Source organism: Pollachius pollachius (assembly GCF_949987615.1).
Source record: "Pollachius pollachius genome assembly, chromosome: 15".
NCBI classification, from domain to species: Eukaryota; Metazoa; Chordata; class Actinopteri; order Gadiformes; family Gadidae; genus Pollachius; species Pollachius pollachius.
In genome coordinates this window covers 12165151-12188323 of record NC_136948.1, presented here as the reverse complement: position 1 = coordinate 12188323, position 23173 = coordinate 12165151, and the positions used below count along the sequence as shown (strand labels likewise).

Here is a 23173-nt window from a genome sequence, read left to right as displayed (position 1 = left end):
AGCCTGCGACGGTACCCAGTAAAAGCCACAGTGACGCTGGCACTAGGCGGGGGAGAGGAGGGCCATGAAACTCAAAACAATACTTAATTAGCTCTCCCAACAAAAGGAGCAGAGCGAGGGGGTGATTCAGAGGAGGGGGGGGGGGGGGATCAGAGGGTGCAGTCGACTGTCCCGCTCCCATTTGACTCCCCCCTCCCTACCTCCACCGCCACAAATCCACAAAGCCCCTCTTAATGACCCCTGTCCCTCCACTTGTTGTGTCTCCCCACCCGACACTTCCTGACCACATGAAAGGGGGCGTGGTGAGAGAGTTCAGAGAGAGAGAGAGAGAGAGAGAAGGAGAGAGAGAGAGAGGGAGAGAGAGAGAAGGAGAGAGAGAGAGAGAGAGAGAAGGAGAGAGAGAGAGAGAGAAGGAGAGAGAGAGAGAGAGAGAGAGAGAGAGGAGAGAGAGAGAGAAGGAGAGAGAGAGAGGAGAGAGAGAGGAGAGAGAGAGAGAAGGAGAGCGACAGAGAGAGAGACAGAGGGACAGAGAGAGAGAGAGAGAGAGACAGAGGGACAGAGAGAGAGACAGAGAGACAGAGGGACAGAGAGAGAGCCAGTGCGAGCGACCCGTCCTGTCAGAACCTCCCTGGCCTTCAGTCCCCCCCCTATCCCCTCCTCATCCATCTCCTCCGATTCTCCAGAAGGTATTGACATGGCCCCCCTCCCCCCCTGGCCGAGTTTGGGTTTGGGTCCCCGTGGCGACGAGGAAGGCTTTCATGTGGGCCCCGCGGTGGCCTCTGTGTCCCTGACATTGCCTCCTGGTCTTTTGTTCACGGTATTGCTGGTCTGCCTCTGGCTAAGACCTGGGGGGGGGCGGGATGGAAGGATGTGCCCCCTCCACCGCACACACACACATACCCACAGTCACACACTGACAAACACACTCACCAACTCAGACACAAGTACAATGCCTGGTTGCACTGCTCTTCGGAAATGCTGGGGGGGCAGGGGGGGGGGGGGGGGGGGGGGGATTTAAGATTGGCCTGAAAACAGGTGTTTGTGTGTGTGTGTGTGTGTGTGTGTGTGTGTGTGTGTGTGTGTGTGTCCCTTTATGCTTAGACCTATTGTTGTGTGCATTAGTAAGTGTATGTGCTGGTTTGTGTGTCAAAATGCCTGGTACTACTATAACTATAAATGTGTGTGTGTGTGTGTGTGTGTGTGTGTGTGTGTGTGTGTGTGTGTGTGTGTGTGTGTGTGTGTGTGTCTGTGTATTGATGCCTGAAACGATGAACTGTGGTATGTGTGTTTGTGTGTGTTTCGTTTCCTAAAACTAGAACTAAAAATATATGTGTATGTGTGTATGCATATTAGAACCATAAATATCTGTCTGTGCCTGTGTTGGCTTTTATTTAAACTTATATTTAAACTAATAGGATAAATAAAGAGGATAGAGGATAAATAAATAATACACAATGTTTATTGTTGTAGCGTCATATTTTTGTACAGACTTTCTACCCTTTGGAACTTTCTGTGGAAAAAAAAGAAACCAAAAAGTCAGCGGTGTGTTTTTGTTATCCTTGCATTACGTTATCCTTCTTTAGTTTCCTGTCAAAACAGGAAATGACGGGGGGTGGGGTTGGGAGGGTGCGGAGCGGGGGGGTGTCTGCCTTGATGTGTAGTGTGTTATGTGCTGAAGGTCCACTCCTCTTTGACAGTGCCCCTCCTAGCTGGGAACGGACCCAAGCTGTCAGGGGGGTGGGACCCGCGGTACAGACTCATTTTATCACTTTCACGAGCTGGGAGCGAGGCTTTTTACCAGCTGTTGACACAGGTCTGCAGCACCATCCTCTTCCACCGCAGAGCAGCAGCCACGGGTGTGTGTGTGTGTCATCTCCCTGCATCCTATACATTGAACAACAACTTTACGCGACGTCACCCCACTCATCACAATTCAACATAAAGACAACAAATGAAACCTCTTGTTTATCGGTTTTAATGGAGTTCAGCAAGGCATCTACTCACACGCTTTTTTTTGTCTCACTAAAATTATTTCTCGGTTATTAACCCCTATTCGTCAATTCCTTCCAATGTGACCTCCTGTTCTCCCGCTCTATGTATCCATCGGTGGTTACCGTCCCATGCTCAGCGTTGACCCCTAACGTGACCCCGCCGTCTCTGAGCCACTGGGAGCCGTTTCGTCATAGCTCCAAATGACAAGGCGCCCGAGGGCACGCCGCGCTAACAGCTGATTAGAGAGACGGCTAATTATTGACCGGTCAGAGGGATAACCATCGCCTGCCCTCCCCGGGCCTCTGAACCCCGCGCTGCTCCTGAGGAATGCAGCGGGTTAAGAGTCAGGCCTTCCTCTGGCCCCTCCTGGCCTGCTCCCCCAGAGAGCGACCGGCGCCGGCACGCCGTCCTCACCAGGGCCAGGTGTCCCGGGCCTCAGTGAGGGCTTTGCGTAGGCCTCATTCAGGCCGGTGGCGTATCAACGGACTGCAGAGCCACGCCCCAGCTCTGACTGATAGAGAGGTGGATGCAGCGGGGCCGCAGTGAGTCGGCCGGCTGAGATGTCATGAATAACCCAACAGCATGCGTCCTTAAACGGAGGGATTGACAAAATGCGGCCGACAGGTCGGTCGATGCCAGACGGGCCGTCTGGGGCAGGTATCAGCGGGGCCGGCACACGTTCCACTCGGGTCCCCAGATTATGTGTGTGTGTGTGTGTGTGTGTGTGTGTGTGTGTGTGTGTGTCAGTGTGCATGCCCACATGTGTGTGTGTGTGTGTGTGTATGCTCTCCTGTGTGTGTGTGTGTGCGTGTGTGTGTGTGTGTGTGTGTGTGTTTGTGCGCCCCTGTGTGGGTGTGTGTGTGGGTGTTTTCTGCTGACTGGGGGAGGATGTCATCACTGCATGTTTTTTTTTGTGGCAGGGCTCTGGCTGAAGGCCACACCCACGCTGACCTTCTCCTGCCGCACAATTAGTTACCCTCTGACCCCCGGTCGCACAATCAAACCTGAGCACGGACGGGCATGCTCCTGCATCCCCAGACCGCATTTACACCGTGTGTGTGTGTGTGTTTGTGTGTGTGTGTGTGTGTGCCTGTGTGTGTGTGTTATTGTTTGTTGATTGGTCTTTGCAGTTTTGTGTGTGCGTGTGTTTGCATATACGGTGTGTGGCCATGTATGTGCTTATTTGTGTGTTTGTACTGGAGACGTGTGTGTGTGTGTGTTTGTGTGTGTGTCGTATAGGGATGTGCATTTCTGGCAAAAATACTATTCGATATTCGCTGAGAAGTATTCGAATAATATCCGAAAATTGGTCAAACAAGAACCCTCCACACACGCACGCACACACGCACCTCGTATACACACACACACAATGACACGGGGGAGGCTTTTATGATTTGTATGAAATCAATCTGTTTATTTCAACAACTGCGCCATCAACATTCAACATCAAAATTATTTCAACGTGGGCTTAGGCAGAAAACAGATCGCTATTTATTTTACTGAACACAGCCTGCATGACGGTGGATTAGGCATATGGAAACTATAGCCCAAAAAATAACTAGTGTTGATCAGCTGAGAAATAGTCAGACAAAGACGTTGACGTCGGTTAGCAACTGAGGACGCTGGGGTTTATAAGTTACCGGACTACTTGCGGAGTGCTACGACAGAAAAGAAAAAGAAACCTTGCTTGACAGCGGTCAAGCAACGGTGAATTATCAAAAAAGTATTCACCACTGGAAGTTGTGAAGGCCCATGCAAGTGAACGGAGCATTCAACAGCATTGAGAAGAGCCGTGTAATAAATAACGATAGTCACATTCATTATTCGATTTTCTACGTGACTCCAACTACTCGACTATTTGACGATCGTTGCCCATCCCTAGTATCGTAGGTCATTACCAAAGTCATTTTTCTGCAGGCGTGGATGTGGTGGGTGATTGGTCCTGATGCTGAGGGCCGCGCCGCTGAATGAAATGAACCCAACAAAGCGGCCGGCGCCGTGACGCATAAGCAGCAAGGACCCCAGCATCACTTCCTCCTCATCTCATACATACATAGAACCCTGGAGAGATGCATCAGGGCTGGGGAGGGCCAGTCTGCTGGAGTCTGCAGCGCTTTGTAGCTAGTTCCTGTAGAGGGGGTGTTACCCCTGTCTCTGTTCTGCGTTCACCGTGTATGGTCTCAGTGGGGTCTTGCAGATGAGACCCAATGGCTCGGCCAATCTCCTTTGAACCCTTGAGCCAAGATTTTGAATCTCTCGACGCCAGCCTCTGCTTTGCGTCTCTCTCGACGTTTAGTTTTCATTTTCGTGCACAGGTGACAGGACCTCCCTCAACGCTCTGCAGCTACTGGCCGGTCTGGGTGTCATATGCGTGTGTGTGTGTGTGTGTGTGTGTGTGTGTGTGTGTGTGTGACTGTGCATCTGTGTGAGTGTGCATGTGTTTGTGCATGTGCGTGCATGTTTGTAGACTTGTTTGTGTATGTGTGTGTGTGTGTATGTGTATGTGTATGTGTCAATGTGAATTGTGTGTGTGTGTGTGTCAATATGAATTTGTGTGTGTGTGTTCAAAATATGGATTTGTGTGATTGTCAATGCGAATTGTGTGTGTGTGTGTGTGTGTGTGTGTGTGTGTGTGTGTGTGTGTGTGTGTTTGTGTGTTTGTGTGTGTAAATGTGTGTGTCTAGCGTGTGTGCGTGCGTGTGTGTGTCCCTGCTTGCTTTTTCCGGGCTTCGGGTTCCGGTGACATTTCCTCTGAGCAGACAGAAAGCGGTTGAACAAATGGAACAGAGTATTTTTAAATGAAATGTTGGTAGTGAACAGCGCCAAGGCTTTCTATTAACATTGTGATGACTGGTGACAGTCTGTGTGTCTTTGTCAGTGGCCCTGACTTGTGAAAAGAAACCATTTTTGCATGTTGGGTCATCCTCTGTGATTGGCAGAACAAAAGTGTTGTTCTGAGTGGCTTTAGCGCTGAATGGTGAAGAATATATTTTTTAGGATTTTCTTTTTCTGAATCATGTACAATCTACCTAAGTCCCTAGCTGCTTGCAGAGCCAGGTGGATTAGAACGATAAGCTTGTGCATATGAACCTGCTATATATGTTATTGTTTCAGCATTAGCCACAATCATTGAGTTGCTTCATTGACTTCTTCAGAGAAGCAAAGAAATGCAAAATGTCAACATCAGCAGGAAAAAAAAATGGCCATTAAGTGGTTAACTACTAATGAAAGTGGAAAAGGATTAATATCTACCACAAAACTATGACTCTGAAATTATCCTCTTCCCAAAATGCCAGGGTCAATGGCCGCCGGTTCATGCGAACGTTAGCTGAAACGGTTAAGGTTTTCTCCTCTCTATTGTGTAGCGTCACAAGGCCACGTGCCACAGCCTATTGTTCCTGGAAGAAAGTCCCGAAATGTGTTCACAAAACACTTGCGATAAGCACGCGCACCGTGTTCTCTCTGACGTCGTCTGTTGTGTGTGTGTTATTTTCCGTTTTAGAATCTTTTCGTGGATTAGTGGTTGCTATTCACTCTCAGGATAGCTAAGCTTAGCTCCTTATCTCGCCTAGATTAAAACGAACATGTCTAGACATCTCAATTAGCAAAAAAATACAACACAATATTTAGTGACGGTTGGGCTTATCGGCTCTGTGTTTTGCTATCAGCCCACTGGCACGCTTTGACTGCACCGTCCTCATAAACCGGTGACAATTCCATTAATATCTTCCTGCGTGTACCTAGACTGATGTCTATATTTCCATTAGCGCTGGTGATTGTGTCTCTCTGAGGAGGTAATGGCATATTCCATGATGGTGATTAGTGCTGACTCCCACTCTACCCAGACCGCTGCACTGTCACCGGCTACTCTTGTTGTCTCATTGTTCTGCTGACACGCACCAAGCTCCAGACAATGGATGTCAGTCTCCTCCATAATGGGCCATGGACCGGGGCGGTGCTGGTGGTGATGTAGTAGATGGTGGTGGTGGTGGTGGTGGTATAGGAGGTGGGGTGGTGGTGGTGGTGGTGGTGGTGGTGTTATAGGAGGTGGGGGCCGTGCTTGTGGTGGAGGTGGGGGCCGTGCTGGTGGTGTAGGAGGTGGGGTGGTGGTGTAGGAGGTGGGTTGGTGGTGTAGGAGGTAGGGTGGTGGTGTAGGAGGTAGGGTGGTGGTGGTGTAGGAGGTGGGGTGGTGGTGTAGGAGGTGGGTTGGTGGTGTAGGAGGTAGGGTGGTGGTGTAGGAGGTAGGGTGGTGGTGGTGTAGGAGGTGGGGTGGTGGTGTAGGAGGTGGGTTGGTGGTGTAGGAGGTAGGGTGGTGGTGTAGGAGGTGGGTTGGTGGTGGTGTAGGAGGTGGGGTGGTGGTGTAGGAGGTGGGTTGGTGGTGGTGGTGTAGGAGGTGGGTTGGTGGTGGTATAGGAGGTCGGTTGGTGGTGGTGGTATAGGAGGTGGGTTGGTGGTGGTGGTATAGGAGGTGGGGTGGTGGTGTAGGAGGTGGGTTGGTGGTGGTGGTATAGGAGGTGGGTTGGTGGTGGTATAGGAGGTGGGTTGGTGGTGGTGGTGTAGGAGGTGGGTTGGTGGTGGTATAGGAGGTGGGTTGGTGGTGGTGGTGTAGGAGGTGGGTTGGTGGTGGTATAGGAGGTGGGTTGGTGGTGGTGGTATAGGAGGTGGGTTGGTGGTGGTGGTGTAGGAGGTGGGTTGGTGGTGGTGGTGTAGGAGGTGGGTTGGTGGTGGTATAGGAGGTCGGTTGGTGGTGGTGGTATAGGAGGTGGGTTGGTGGTGGTGGTGTAGGAGGTGGGTTGGTGGTGGTGGTGTAGGAGGTGGGTTGGTGGTGGTGGTGTAGGAGGTGGGTTGGTGGTGGTGGTGTAGGAGGTGGGTTGGTGGTGGTGGTTTTCGGTGGAGAGATACCACGGGTAAAAGCATGCCTCACCTCAGGCTGTGAAAGTGAGCAACGGTAACCATATGGCTTTGAGATCCATGTCCATTATGGACAGTGTCTGCTGAGGCTCACACGGTCGTACTTATTATAAGAAGGTCAAAAATATATAATGCAAATAACGTACATTGTCTCTTATCATGTCTGTTTTCCCACCAAACAGGACGAGAGAGAGAGGAAAAAGGGGAAGAGAGGGGGAGAGGGGCAGAGGGAGAGAGAGAGAGAGAGCCTCCCTAATAATATTCAACCACATTGCCGTGCACCAGAGTAATTGCTGTTTGGTCCATTCCACACTGGGAGTGGGGAGAATAATTGTAACCGAATACTCAATATTTCACCTTGTCATCACTTCTATTCAGCCTCACTCCGTTCTCAGGAAACTCAGGGAAATCATTTTTATTAAGGTGGAATTTAGATGGAGAAAATGTATAATATATACCAAACGGTGGTCCATAGAAAGATGATATATTACTCGACTCTGGCCCACCCAATGATATTCTAATCATGGGGTCTCGACTGTGACTTTCACAAAACAGACGAGATACGAAAGTGTAAAAAAACAATATTATTTCCATCTTTGTGCCTAACCTCCGTGTGACTGTGGCTGAGGTGTCTGCCTGACTTTACTAGTTGACTATAATTGAGTCTTCAGCAGGCGTGCGATTGAAAGGCCATAACTCATAATAGTAGTCTTCCCCTTTGAAACAAAGTGAAAAGACTGTCTGTTGTCAAGCCGCCGGCGATGAAAAATGGAGAGTCCTCCATTATGAACTCAAGCAGACAGAGGACACGACGGCGATGGAGCTGATAGGAAGAGCCATCCCCCCCTCCCCCCCACCTACAGGATGCATAGAGAGTAGGAGCAGTAGGGAGGAGACTGTGTACAATAACTGCCTGCTCAGCAGTATCCAGCTCTTTGGTTTCAGAGTGCTTGGGGGCTCCAGACCTCCACAAACAATCGCTAGAGTGGGGGGCCGGGCTGCTGGTTGTTCCCCTAAAGCCCCCACGCCACGCTGGCTGACGAGGGACTCGTGACGTGTAGGAAATGGAAAACACACATTTGACGAACACAATTGGACGAAAGAGAAAAAAATGAATTTCCAAATCCTCAACGTCAGCAGTTTTAATGCATGGCGTCTTGTGCTGGAAGCGTGTTGTCAGTTGGGATCCTGCCTGCTGATTGGAATAAGACACGACGCAGGCAACAGCGTTTATATAATATATACAGTCTATACAGGAGCTTCATTATGTCGGTTCCTCTGCAGTGTGATGGGAATACTCAGAGACATCTCCCCTCTCCCCTGCCCTACGTCACCGTCTCTGTTTCACCCCCCTCCTCCCTTCTCCTCCTCATCATCTTCATCGTTTTATTATCGACTCATCTTCTGAGTTTCAGCGCCCCCCCCTCCCCTGGTCCAGGGTGACACGTGGAACCTGCCTCGACAGTTTCTGGCAGCTGCGCATCAGCCCGGCTCATTAGAGGCACGGCGTAGTCGCGGGGAGTTTACGTAAACACGGCCCGCGGCCGGGGCTCCGCGGGGGAGACAGCTGAGCTCTCGGGCCGCAGCCAGACTTTCTCCTGGCCTGCTGAGAGCGGAAGGAGAAGCACACAAACAATAACAACAACAACAACAACAACAAGTGAGCTGAGCTTTAGTGATGTGTCAGAATTTTGCAGCTAATGAGAAATCCGGGGATGGATGGAGTGAGGGAAAGAGAGTGGAAGAGAGAGGGAGAGGGAGAGAGGGAGTGATAGGGAGAGAGAGAGAGAGAGAGGGAGAGAGGGAGAGAGAGAGGGAGAGAGAGAGGGAGAGAGGGAGAGAGAGGGAGAGAGGGAGAGAGAGAGAGAGAGAGGGAGAGAGAGAGGGGGGGAGAGAGGGAGAGAGAGAGGGAGATAGAGAGAGAGAGAGAGATTCAATGCAACACAAAAAGGCCGCCCCATCACAGCATGACGAATGTTAGTGTCGCTCCCGTTAACTCGTGTTTGGACTGACGGTTGAGTGGTAGAGAGGATGTGCTCGCTGGCAGCTGCCTAACGAAGACGTCTCCGACCCCTCTTCCCACGGCCCATCCCGGACCCCTCCGCACCTTGGGACCCCATCCTTGCCCCCCCCCCCCCCCCCCCCCACTGAGTCGTCCCTGGCCTGGACTCCATGTTCCCCCCCGACAGAGCCTGGCCATGCTGGTGATAGTTTGAAGGATCTGGGCCTTATAACAGCAAGCAACAGAGAGCAAAGGGGGGAGAGCGGGGGGGGGGGGGGGGGGGGGGGGGGAGAGGGAAGACAGAGGAGATAGAGAGAGAGAGAGAGAGAGAGAGAGAGAATGGTGGGGCAACGGGGTGGGGGGGTCGGAGGGGAATGAAGTCTGTCCAAACAGTCTGAAGGGAGCTTGTTTTCTTTGTGTGCGTGAGTGAACAGGAAAAGGTAATTAACTGGTCAAGTGGTGACGGGCTGCAGTGATGGATTGGTGCGGTCTAAAGCCATGGAACACAGGAGTGACACTCAGGAAAGACACGACACACACACACACACACACACACACACACACACCGCACACACACACACGCAAACACACACACACACGCACGCACACACACAAACACACAAATACACACAAGACTAAACAGACACACACATGTGTGTGTGTGTAAGTGTATGTTTAGTTGTGTGTGTGTTTGCGTGTCTGTGTGTGTGTTACCTACAATACTACTTCCACACCCGCGCACCACACGTATCATTCACATTAAGTACGTTGTCACTTTTAGTATTTGTCATGAGATGCATAACTTTTATGGTATGAACATGAAGACAGGTGAGGACAGTGGTTGTTTTAAGTGCCCCTGGGGGGGAGATGGTTAGGGGCTGGGGGTATTAGCATTTGACTCAGCACCTCTGTGTCACTCAAAGTAAGTGAGGGGCGGGGCTTAGCGACAGGGAATCTCAGGCTTGCCTCTGTACCTTTTAGATTAGTCCCAGGAGTCTCGAACACAAAACATCTTGCCTGGCTCTTCTTTGGAGTACTAATTGCAATTCCATGCACTTCTGCAAAGGTAAGCCTATTATTGGACTGGTATTTGTTATAAATGTTTGGAAGTAGAATCTCTCCGATGTGATGTTTGGTTGGTGCTTAGCATTGTTGTCGCTGTGCCCAGTAGTCATTTGTCATCTTAGTTCTTTGAGTGTATCTATCTTTGGAGGGTTCGCTCTTAATGCTGCATATAATGGGATCCATTTTGCACTCAGCCATGCAGACTTTCAAGCTTGGATGTCTTGTTTACAAAGTAAGTCATAGAAAAAATAGTATAGCCACTTTCAGTATAAATGATAAAAGAAAAGACATGATGAACATGTTGGTTTTGCCGGTTCCTGAGCCGAGTTAAAAACTATAATGTGCACACTTAGTTGGCTGTCGTCTATTTCACTTCAGGGTGATTTGGGGCGAGACTTTGCATTTTGAGCAGGGTGGAATATTCACCAAACACAGAAAAGCACGAGTCCTGGGGGGTAAAATAAATAATTCATTTCATTACCGAGTTTTTCTGTCTACTCTCCAGATTATCAACAAGTACTTAATGACAGGGAGCTTGTGTTCCTGCAGATAACGACGCATTACTGTTTTCATTCCCCTCGGTAAGACTTGCAACATGTAATCTGTAGTCGTGTCGATTCAGCAGAAAGGGACCCCAAACATCTGTTGGGCGGTCTCTGTCTTCCACCTCGGCCGCCCCCGCCGAGGTAAATAGCGTGCTAGTGTGACATCCTGAGTCATTGTCTTCAGTGCCCCAAGCAGGCAGTGGTTAAACTTAATGGTCTGTGTCCCACAGATCTACTACTGCCTGTGTTTGGGCACTAAAAGAAACCGCAAAGCCTGACCTGATATCTAATCAGATCTATGAGTCAGTGAGCCGGGGCTGTCCAGCCCCCCGCTGCCCTGGGGGGCTTTATGGGGAGAGCTGAGTCTCACAAGGGGCGGAGAGAGAGAGAGAGAGAGAGAGAGAGAGAGAGAGAGAGAGAGGTGTTGCAGTGAGGGGATTATAACACTGGATGTGTTTCCTTTTATCCCGGGAATGTAATCTCTCCTAATGCCCTGCGTTCACCCCGGGCAGGGCCAGCAGCCGTGCATGTTCCTCTGGGCTCCGTGTCAGAGCGAGCGGGGGCGACCTGTGGTGGGAGAAGCAGCCTGCTGGGAGCCCTCCACTGTGGACAGGGGACCCGGGGGGTCCTGGTGGTTTTAGAGCACGCCCGATTCCTTTGGAGACCCCTGGTCGGCGGTGTAGGGGAGGGATCACAGTGGCAGGCAAACAAATCAGCCTGAAACGCAGAGGAGAAAGCAGAGGATGGGAGAGAGGGCTGAGGGAGGGTGGCAGGCCACCAGGGCACCAGGGCAGTGGTGCAGCAGCTGCTCGCTGCTCTGCAGGCAGGAAGTACCCAGGTATTGTTAATGTGCTCAGTGCCTCAGTGTGGCTGGAGGACAGGAGGGGTGATAAGAGAACCGCTGCAGCGCTTTGAAGCCGTAACGGGCAATGTTTCCCCAACGGCACGTTAGAAACAGGGCCTGGAACCTAAAGGAGATGGAAACCTTCGCTGGAGGACTTCATGAGGTCATCTTTTGAGAGTTAAACAGCTCTGTCTCATGCCGGGGCTCAGAGGAGGCCGGTGGGGAAGGTCATCCGAATCGATGGCTGAACGATAACGAAGAGGCAATGTCACGCAAAGACAGTTCAGGATAATGGCTAATTCTCAATGTGCTTAGACAAGTTCATGAAATAACCCACTTTTAAAACATGCCATAAAGCACTTGGCATTCACAGGAAACCGCTCCAAGGCACAGGCTGCTAGGTGTGTCATTATTTTCAAATCACAAATGCACATTGATTACATTTCTCTACACTTGCTTATCATTCCAGGCTTGAATCTCCAGGGAAATGTGTGTTGGGCTTAACCGGGATAGAAAATGAGCTTTCCCAGAGTTCCTGGTTCCTATTTAATGGCGCATGCCCCAAAATATATCAGCAAGTGCGGCGGAGACGGCTCATGCATTTCAAATATCTTTGACCTGCTCCTTATTCAGATCAGCTCTGTTTCAGACCTGGCTTAACCGGGGTTGACCAAATGACTTCTCCTGATTCAGTATGCAACGGGAGGGCGGGGGGCTGGAGTGATTGAACAAACCTCTCCACATCTCACAGTACTAGCACTCCCCACCAACACAAGCCTTCATAGCTCCTCCTCCCTTCATCCCTCCCCCAGGAGAGACACTTTGGGCGTTAGAGAGGGTTGACTTGTAACAGGAAGGTTGCTAGTTCGATCCCGGCTCCTCCTAGCTGAGTGTTTAGGTGTCCTTGAGCAAGACCCCTAACACTCACTTCTTCCAATGAGCTGGCTGTCACCTTGCATGCATGACACCGCACTTGGTGTGTGAATGTGTGCATGAATGGGTGAGTGTCAGGCAATAATTGTAAAGCGCTTTGAGTGGCCACTGCTTAGAAAAGCCGTTAGTAAATACAGTCCATTTACCATTTACACTCAGGAAGTCCCGGTAAGGCCGCCCTACTGCTCCGTTCTCTGCTTTTCATCACAGAGCCCGGGAGCGAGCGTGAGGGACAGAGACCAAGTTGTGTCCCCAAGGGGCACTCCCTCTAAGGCATGCATGCAGGGGCACACCCCCCCTTGCCATAACAAGGCCACGGAGCATCGCACTACATCTGTCCCCAGAGTTTCATAAAGACCAGCGCTGACAGGCTGTAAAGCAAACAGCAACCCTCCGGCCCCTGGGCTGGGGGGGCCCCGACCCCAGGCACCCTGGGCCCCTCCCACCCTTCTCTCAGCCCCACTCCCCCTGCCCTCTCCCTGTGTCTTACGTTGACTCCCTCGTCTGCTTCTTTCTGCCCAGTCCCCTCTCCATGCATGAAGACCACTCTCTTGTCTCCCCCCCCCCCCCCCCCCCCCACCCCCCCCCCACCCCCCCACACACACACACGCATCAGAACAATGGCGGTGGTGAGAAACATCTTCTGCAGAGAGTGCCTTGAACATTGGCATTGTGTTGACGCCACACACTGCATATGTCTCTGAAGAAGCCATACGTTGTCCCCCCTTGCACTTGTCAGTCATAGATCACTCGGACAATAAAAGGAGGGATATGGTCGGGGGATGGGCGCATGCATGCATATGCTTCGTGTTTTCTTCTTCGTCGTGTGTGTGTTGACCGCAGGGCCTATCACCTGGTCGGTCGATAAAATGCTTCTAGTGAAGCATAGCGTGAGCAGTTTCCACTTGGATTGTGTTTTATTAAACTCTTTGTTTGAGTATTGTTAACCCAAGGCCATTTCAATATCTGAATGCACACTTGGTTTTTGTAGTCATGGTTGTTTCATTGGATCGTATCCTAGTTTTTCTCCTGATGGGCTGGTATCACAGTTCAGGTTTTGGTCATTTGGTTTCCTGCTGCTAAATCCCTTACTGGTTGTGACTGTTACTCTGACAAAACGATTCCCTCCAGGCATTTGTACTTTTGACTTACATTTTTTCCAATTAGGTCAGAATAGTGCGAACCATGAACAAGTCATGACACACCATGAAAGGTCAATGCGGTCAACGTTTTACTGTTGATAAATGATTCTATTATTTTTGGGAAACTTTCCGGTAATCTTTTTGAAGGCTTTTCTGCGAGGAAGACTTATTGATCATCATCATCATCATCATCATCATCATCATCCCGGTAACTTCCCATCCTTCTGTTCCCCACGAGCGTTGAGCATGAAGCCATACAGGAGAAGGCTGGCAAGCCCTCAGAAACCTCCAGTACCCTAACAGAATAGCAGATGGGCTCCCTGCTTTGTGTGGCTCTATTTTATTAGCTCCCCTAAATCAACAGCCAACAATGCACTGAGAGGGGAAGGTATGGCATGAAGCGAGACACAGAAAGGAATTGATTTCCTCCATCTCGCCTTGCCTCTGAGGTGGGCTCGGGTTGGTCAGAGGGTGAGGAGGTGATGCTGATGAAAGGCTGTGTCGGCCGGTGATAACTCCCCTTCAATTTCTTTCACTCAGAACCGATGCATGCATGAAGCCAGACCGCAGCCTGTGGCGCTTTCTTTTTCTCTCTGCTTCTCCGATTCCTCATCCAATTTGACACGGGCCTATTGAACATGGGCACAGCCTTTTGATGCAAATGTATTCCACTTCAACCTGGCGGTGGAGATCTTTTGAATGTCGGTACTGTTAGGTTTTCGGTGTAAATCTGGAAAGCTGTACAATATGTGTTCTGTAAGCCTCTTACGGTTTAGTGTACAGGAGCCTGTGATACGCTGTCGTGATTCATGAGACTAGCTCTGTGAGGTCATCCCAGGGAAAGCAGAGCTTTTTTATGCTTCATAAGTGTACCATTATTACATCCTATCCATGCCTACCGACGCATAAAGTAAAGGGCAGGCATTTAAACCATCACCCACGTTCAGTGGCTAGGATTTAGTGTCGCTATTTATGTAATGTTCAAAAGTTCAAAGTGAATGTCCCGTCAACTCCGCTCCACTGTCCACACCGCCCACTGAATGTCCTACTAACCCAGGGATATGGATCAAATAGAAACATCACAAAGACTGACAATAGTCATCGGGTTGGTAGGATTCAGTCTCCGTGTGCTCTGATTCCGGTTCATTTGTTAAAGCATATCACATGCTTCTTCTCATCTCTACTTTTTGCATGTTGGTGCACATTTACCAAGACTAATGACTATTACTAGCAAGAGTTTAGACGGACCAAAAAGGTCAACTAAATGTCTCTTTATTGATCTGCTCTCCCGCAAAGGAAGGGTTACAGTCCCCGTGTCTCTCCTCCGTCTCTAAGTCCATTGGGCTGACGGTATTAGGAGGCACTGCATTAAGGAAGCGGATCGTTGTTTGCCCACCGTTTCACTCCCGGTGATCACCTCCGGGCGTCCGCGGAGCAGAGGCCTCATAAACATTTATGTATCGGCCGCGGGCCCCTGTCTTTGGCCATCCCTCCGCCGGGCCAGAGCCTGGTGCCCCCTTTACACCTCTTAAGAGACTCCCCTGTTCTGGTGTGTGTCTCCAGCTCAGTTTGTGTGCACAGCTATGTTTGTGTTGACGATGCAGCCAGTGTGTGTGTGTGTATGTGTATGTGTGTGTGTGTGTGAGTGAGTGAGTGAGTGTGTGTGTGTGTGTGTGTGTGTGTGTGTGTGTGTGTGTGTGTGTGTGTGTGTGTGTGTGTGTGTGTGTGTGTGTGTGTGTGTGCGTGTGTGTGTGTGTGTGTGTGTATGTGTTAGCGAGGCCCCTCGCTAAGCTAGCGCATAAGCTGTGGGAGGCTGTGAATAGTAATCGCAGGCCGCGCAGTGGTCCGCTGTGGGGTTCCTCGCTTCCTGGAGCAGATTGTTCCTTTCACATTGGGGGTCTTATCTTGTGTTCTTCATGCGGGGAGCCTTATCGTATGTAAATAGTATGGCTCCCGGCTCTGAGAAACTCTCATTTGTGGTTTCTTTTCTACTTTCTCTCGACCCTCTCCCGATCTGAGATAGATGCCCCGGGGAGACGATGCTGTTTGAATCCACTGGCTACCTTCTCTTCGGTGCAGGCTCTATTTGAAGTCAAAGCACTCAAAACAACTTAAAATATAACTGTGTGTTTGAAGGATTGCCCAAACGTTGGCTCCATTGTTTTCCATTGTGGGCTTTTTCAAAGCACACTGAGGTTTGAAACACGCACACATGCCTGGAGTGCTTGATCCCCGGTCAGACATAGCCCCTCCGTCTAAACACTCCCGGGAGGAAAATGCGGTCAGGGACCACAAGCAGGCTCACACGCCTGGAACCACATCCAGAGCATTAAGAGGCTTTCCCCCCCAGCATTTCATGACTATTTTATTAGAATTGTTCCGTTCTCTCATGTGAAGCATTCACCCTAAAACCACAAGGAAGTGAGTTTCTTGTCTAGAAATGTCCTGGGGGGCGGAGGGGGGTAAACTTTTTGAAGTTTGTTGAGCTGAGTGGGACCCATGGGGAGATAAACCTACAGGAAATGCTGCGTCATATACACTCTGGGCAGGAACACCTCAATAAGAGAGACTAAACTGACTGAGACTCTGCCTGACTAACCTCATTTGTTACATTTACGGCATCGAGCAGACGCTTTTATCCAAAGCGATAAAAGCATCTGTTCATTTGTCAGAAGATAGAGAAACAATATATCGCTGTCTGTCGGTACAGTAAGGAGGTTCATAGAACCAAGTCCCAAGCACTAACAATTGTTAAATTAACCCATTCCCCGTTACAAAAAAGATAGCTAGGATAAGACGCTAAACGATGCTAAGTGCTATGTTTAAGTGCAAGGACGCACAACCTACATAAGTGCCTACATTAAGTGTACCAGTTCTTAATTTGTTCTTCATGATTTTGTGTCCTCACAAGTTCTCCAATAGTTGCAATACTAGTTGCATTAAAGTTCACAACCTCTCTGTTCTAAAAGGATGTTACGATTGTTGATTGGCTGGCTCTACTTGTTATTGACCTGGCTCCCACTCTCTCTCTCTCTGTGCTCTGCAGGATCCTGGCTACGCTGCCTTCCTCCTAGAGCAGATCCAAGCGCCCGGGGGCCATGACGCAGGGACAGGCTGCTGCCAGGTATGCTCCACGCCCCTCCACCAACTGAAACAGGAGGCGCTGCAGACGATCCACAGCCCGGTTCAGCTCTCCTACAGCGCCGACATGCCAGCGCTGTCCACCAGCAGCTTCCTGAGGCAGCCCTCCAGGATCACCATCTCCTCGTCCGCTAGCGAAGGAAAGCCGCCCGCCAAAGCCCAGTCCCAGTCCCGCCCCGCCCTGCCCCCCGGGGAGAGGCAGAGAGGGCTGCTCTGGCCTCAGGTGTCCTCCTCCTCCTCCTCCTCCTCCTCCTCCTCCTCCGTCAGGCCGCTGCCGTCGGGCCCAAAGACCAGTGTCCAGGTGACGGTGGGCGGGGGGCCGCTGACGGGGACGGTGAGCTCGGTCACCGTCCAGGCCCAGCAGTACCTGGAGGGCATGTGGAGCATCTCCCGCGTCAACCACTTCCTCCCGCAGCCAGGCCCGGTGGGTTCCGAGCGCTCTAACATTTACAACTAGCGCATTAAGCAGATGCTTTTGTCCAAAGCGACTTGCAATTAGTACATTGGTCAGAAGAAGGAGAACCAATACATCGCTGTCGGTACAGTTAGGATGTTCAAAGAACCAAGGATAAGTTGCTACACCATACTAAGTACTATTTTTAAGTGCCAGGACCTAAAACATACGATAACTGCGTAAGAGGGGTCGGGGGGAGTCTAGTTGAGCCTTATGCAGAAGCTGGTGAGCGACCCTGCGGTCCTGACATCGGCAGGGAGCTCCTTCCACCACTGCGGTGCCTAAACAGAGAAGAGTTGTGCCTTTGATGCATCTGGCAATGACTCTCATGACATCTCACACAGTCCCATTTCTCACAATGTATATGAATCTGAATGAACGTTGTACAACACCTCTTAGCAGAGGATGTGTGAAGTCAAACATGTAGACTTCCTTTTAATATGACAAACTAAAGAAAGAAGTAAGAATACGGGAAAGCTTGACTCATCACTTCATTTCTCGGGGAGATGAGCCAGCAGGGAGATATGTTTCAGTGCCATTAGTGTGAGTGGAGCAGAGGGAATATCTTCAGCTGGGGGGTGACCAATAAATACCAACAGAGTAGTCATCCTCATGAGCGCTACACGGATAAGATATGAGTGTGGGAGCTTCTCCAAGTGGCTTCTCCAAGTGGCTTCGCCACTTACATTCTGTAAGTGGCGTGTGCTGGTCAGGTGTTGCCAAGTCAATATATTTGCTTCAAACAGGGCCTTTAGGGAGATGTGTGTCTGTGTGTCAGAGCTCCACCACTGACCACTGACCCCTCATACCTCAGCGGTGAGGGGGGGTTGGAGGGGAGGATCTCAGGTCAGAGGTCACCGCAGCACTAATCTGCTGACCGGCTCGTCAAGGGTGTGTCAGCACGACCACCCCAGAGCCCCTCACACGCCCTGGCCGAGAGGGACGAGAGAGGGGGGGGCCGCTGGCTCTTTTGATGTGACACCAACCTGCAGATCTTTGGATGAGCTTTCCCCTCATATTGTGGTGCTGGGAGCACAGCATTCACACAATGCCGTGCGGTTGTGTTTAGCCCATGCATCTAAATGATTCATGCTGCTTAGGTTTCATTAAACGTAATGCTACGGGATCGGTGAGGAGTGATTCTCCCCCCCCCCCCCCCCCCCCCCCCTCCCCCCGACTGGCCCCTACGACATTTCACACCAGGCAGACACAACCAGCCGCCCGTGCCGACTTGATTCATGCCTCGCCGTTCAAATATCAGCCGTAGGCGTTGCAGCATGACCTGCACTCGTGGCTTCTCACTACCTTTGCTTTGGCGATGTTTTAAAGGGTAATCATTGATCCTTTGTCCTCGTCAGCGTTGCTCCTTTGCTTTCTGTTTTCCTGGAAATTAAACACATATTTTAACTTGTCCTGTTAATGTCCATAAATGCCATTAGACACAGTTTATGGGAGGACACCAGAAGCTTTTAACAGCGTGTGGGCAATCTTGGGCGAATCAAAGGGCCGGCAGGAAAGGAAAGGGGCTGACTTGTGGCCCTATCTCGGTTTCTAAGAAGCAATTAGAGGGTGCCCCTGATGCATCTCTCAGCGCCTCCTGGCTGAGTCTGGGGGCCTCCACAGAGTGGTCAACATCTTCAGTTACAAAAACAGCTAAAACCAAATGGTCTCCTCTCATTTCTCTTTTAAAGCCGATTTCTTTAGTAAGGAGCTGGATGCTTCAGAATGATCAAACCCTCTCCAGACCCCGTGGATGGGGGGTTCTGCTCGGCTGCATCGCACAAGCTTGAAGTCCCGCTTGCGTCTTGGTTTGTGCTGTGTTGTTCAGACAAAGGGTGGAAGATGATGTGCTAGACTGCCAGCCCATGGAGCGTGTTTATCACGCAGCCCGGGGCTCGCTGTCACCCCTACCCATTATAGGGCACCTTGAATCTCTCTTTGGTAGAAAACCCTCTTGTTGGTGCTTTGAATAAAACGTGTAATGCTTTGAACGCAGCCGGAATACTAATTGCCTCTTCCCCCGCCTGAAAAAATCACAATATCTGAAGTAGTGATTATAATTCCACTCTTCTAATATTTAATTGGGGCTTTGCTTTTGTCAAGCAAATTCTCCATTTTCTCCAACTGCAATCATGTGGTTCTCACTACACCCAAAGAATCAACCTCCATATCACGTTATTTATTCAATGACTGTTGCTGCTTGTTGCTTGCAAGTAAAGATTCATAAAAGAAAGCGATTCAAAAAATGAATTAAACCTAACTAGCATTATGGAAAGTCATACTGCAAAGAACACATTATTGCTGCTTACTGTGTGTGCACAATCAATACAACCATCTGATTGATCCAAACCCTGGACCGGATCACTTTGCCACGTTGGACCCAGGACCACATGGGCACTCCTCTGCTCTCGGCCAATGGGAGTCTGAGTGTGTGTAGTGGGTGGTGCCAGGGGGAGCGTGGGCCGTGAGCACTCACCTGATTGAAACGCAACAGACTGTAGGGCGGCTCCAGCTGGCCCTGAGTGACTGATGTCACCAAAGGAGGAAGACGAGGAACAGAGACGCAATGGAGAGAGACAGAATTCTCCCATTCTTGCCAAATGATTTTTTTTTTTTTTTATATATTTCGATTTTCTGTTTAAGAGGTTCTGTGCTGTGCTATTTATAGCAGGCATAATGTTGATATACATTATAAGAGCAGGGAGCTAAATGTCATATAAAATTGTATTGACGTTTTAGTCCTTTTCTCATACAGTCAGACTGCCCAGGCGCCGTGGATGTGAGAAGTCAATACTCTCTCTCACTCGGTTTCTCTTGGTAACTAGGGCCAGCCATGTGTGACAGGATGGATTATAGGAGCCTATTTCACCTCGGCTGTAATACTGCCTTGATCACTGGGTCCTAAGGTTGTCGCTGCGTAGACCCCCCTAAAAATATGGTCTGCTGGCGCTGACTGGCAATGTAAGATTTAGTTTCTCTCTCTCTTTCTCTCTTTCTCTCTCTCTCTTTTTCTCTCTCTCTCTCTCTCTCTCTCTCTCTCTCTCTCTCTCTCTCTCTCTTGCTCTCGTACTCTCTCTCACACTAGCTCACTCTCACCTCTTACATTCTCAACCTCTCGCATTCTATTTATCTCCTCTCTCTCTCTCTCTCTCTCTCTCTCTCTCTCTCTCTCCATCTCCTTCTCTCTCTCTCTCTTACCTCTTACATTCTCTCTCCCTCTTTCTCTCTCTCTCTCTCCCTCCCCCTCTCCCTCTCTCATTGCCTCTTATATCTTGGAGACACTCTCTCCACCACTTTAGATCTGTCTTTAAGGGGAGTCGAGGTGAGGGGATCCTGGAGGGAGGGTTAAGGGGTGGGAGGCCATCTCATTACGGAGCCTCAGCTGAGGAGGAAGAGGAGGAGGAGGAGGACACTCCACTGACAGCCTAATGACCTGACCAGGGGATCGGCCCGCTGCTGCCCGGCCTCACCAGGGCCAGCCGAGGTCCAGCGCTGCCGAGAGCATCCAGCAGTGTGGCTTATGACCTGCGGCTCCAGGCCCCAGTGGGGGGGGGGGCATGTATTGACAGGCATCACAGAGTGCTTATGGGGGTGGAGATTTGTGCATGTCTTAGAGGAGGGGGGGGTTGAGCTGAATCCATCCCATTAGATTTCTTTTGGGAGCCACTCCTTGAGGCAGATCTTCGGTTGAGCGGCTGTCTCACGTGCACACATGTGGCTCACGTGCACGCCCCCCTGCGGTTAGCTTCCGCTCGGCTTTAAACCCGACACCGCGCCGCCGGCCCGTCCGGGGACCTCGGTGCTGTCGGGAGCTGTCCGGACGCACTTCCGCTCCTGTGAAGTGAGCTCTCGTCTTTCGTGCCGACCTGTAATGAGCACTCCCCCCGGAATGTGGCGCGGCGTTCCTAACCCGTCACGGACCCCCGCATGGCGCTGCTCAGCGCTGTGCTCGGCTGCCGCCGCCTCCACGCTCTCTCTCTGGCTCATTTCAACCTGCTCCCGGTCCCTCCTGAGAGGAACCGGGAGCAGATCATAACACGGGATCGTCCCAGATACCATCATGAGAAAACAAAAACACAACCAGAGGTCCTTAACCAAGCTGTGTGAAACACAACTATTGTTCTTGTTTATGTGAATGCATCCATTTATAATATACTAATCATGTGGATGAAGCTCACACATAACACACTGCATAGTCTCGGCTGCCTCTGGTGCTAGCTTCATGCAGGACGCCGGTGGAGGAACACACATGTCGGAACGCACATGTGTCCTTACAGCATGATGTATAGCATTCACATGTCCTTGGCTACGTATAAATAGCTCTCTGTTGACATATATCCCATTGGCATATGCCGTCTGGGGGCCCACACTAGATATAAAAATAACGATGGGCAACATGAATATAGGACAAATATTTAGCCAGAGAATACGCCACGGGCTTGTGTTGAAACAGTGTTGAAAAGCACGCATCCTGTCAAACAAGGGCTTTGTTTTGCCCACTCACACTGTCCTCAAGTGTCACTCTTATTTATATTATGGACCACATTTTGTATCACACACACACACACACACACACACACACACACACACACACACACACGTATCTTCCCCAGAAGCCTCTCTTATAACCAGTTCCTGCCCGTTTCCATTGACTCCTATTCTCCTGTTAGACAGACAAGTGGCACCGACCAGGATTAACCCTGGGTCACCATGGTGACTTCAAGCGGAGGATTGTTCTTCTTCCAGACTGGGGTCCTAGCCCGCTGTAATTAGCCTTCCTTGTGGCCCAGAGTGCGCCAGACCGTGGAAAGCTCAGCAGGACACAGCGGCTCTCGCAGGTCCAGCTGAGGCCCCCTGTGCACTTCACTGCCGTTCCACTGAGACGCGCAGGGGCTGGTGGTGGAGTACGAGCCAGCCCAGGGCTCCTGGTTATTGGGGCCGGAGGAGGAGACGCTGGACAGTTTCACACACTGCTCCAGTCAGTCAAGACACAGCAGAGAAACATCAGCTAAACAAGGATAGAATACCTGCTGTTTTCTTTGTCACAGCTATAGATTTGAAATCATAAATATCGGCTTCGCTTCTCTGGGATGCAAGTGCGTCATGAATGAAACATGAAGCCACTAGCGGAAGGCCAGTGTGATCATATGAATTGTCAATTAGCAGACTTAGTACATTTAGATATATGTAAAAAGGGTTCATGGACGCTGTATTACAGTGCATTTCAATCTGTCCTTCCAGTTACTACCATCAATGTCGGATACTCTCCAGACACATGAGAACGCAACACAATCACAACAACACAACAACACAATCACAACAACACAACACAACCAGCCACCCCAGCAGCTGCCTGTCCATCTGCGGACATGAGCAGGGGCGAGGGGGGGGGGGGGGGGAGAGCCGGTTAGGGCGACTGGAAGGGCAGGTGGTGGGGAGACAGGGGCTGCTCGGGTGACCAAAGGGGTGACCCTCCGTTGTTACCTCTGTATCTGTGTGTCAACAGGCTCAGGGTGTGATGGGGGGTGCAGACCGAGGGGTCACGGCATCGGGGGCCCCCCCGCTTACCGCCGTCACCGCCGGCGCCTCGGCCAGCGGCTCCGGCACCTCCAGCGTCAGCCTGACACCCTGTCGACAGAGGAGCTCCGGCCAGCTGGGGCCTTCCACGATCCCCACCGCCTCCTCCGCCCTCTCCTCAATACAGAACACGTCCGGAGCCACCTCCTTCTTCATCAGGTAAGGGCGCACCAGCATCCACCCCTGCCGGGGTATGCGTCTCTGTTTGTCCATGTGAGCGTGGAGCTCTGATGCGTGTCTGAGTGAATTCGGGCTTGAATATGTTTTGCATTGTATGAGGTGATAAGGCATTGCGTCTCACCGAAAGGCCTCATGCGTGACAAAGAGCGACCTGTGCGTTGGAGAACCCTCAAGGTCATGCTTCACGGGCGGATCCGGCCTGTGGTGGCATGGCGCTGTTGTTCTTGCCGTGGTTGAGCTACAGCGTGCCTGGCGATATATCCCCCTCCATCACGGGACTTAATGGACCTTTACCCCCAGGCACGGCTGACCGTGAATGGCTGATCGGATCGCAAATTCTGATAATAAAGACAGAGTGCCTCACCTCGCGGCGCACCGGGGAAACCG

General features: G+C 50.8%; 1 protein-coding gene across 2 annotated transcripts in view; it reads left to right on the top strand.

Moving 5' to 3' along the window:
- kif26ab (kinesin family member 26Ab) overlaps positions 1-23173 on the top strand; it is a 79054-nt gene that overhangs the window by 16271 nt on the left and 39610 nt on the right. For both annotated transcript variants that reach the window (XM_079752374.1, XM_079752375.1), the window contains exons 3-4: positions 16481-16999; positions 22536-22765. In XM_079752374.1, the coding sequence (XP_079608500.1) occupies positions 16481-16999; positions 22536-22765 (749 nt within the window). The remainder of the gene's footprint in view (positions 1-16480; positions 17000-22535; positions 22766-23173) is intronic.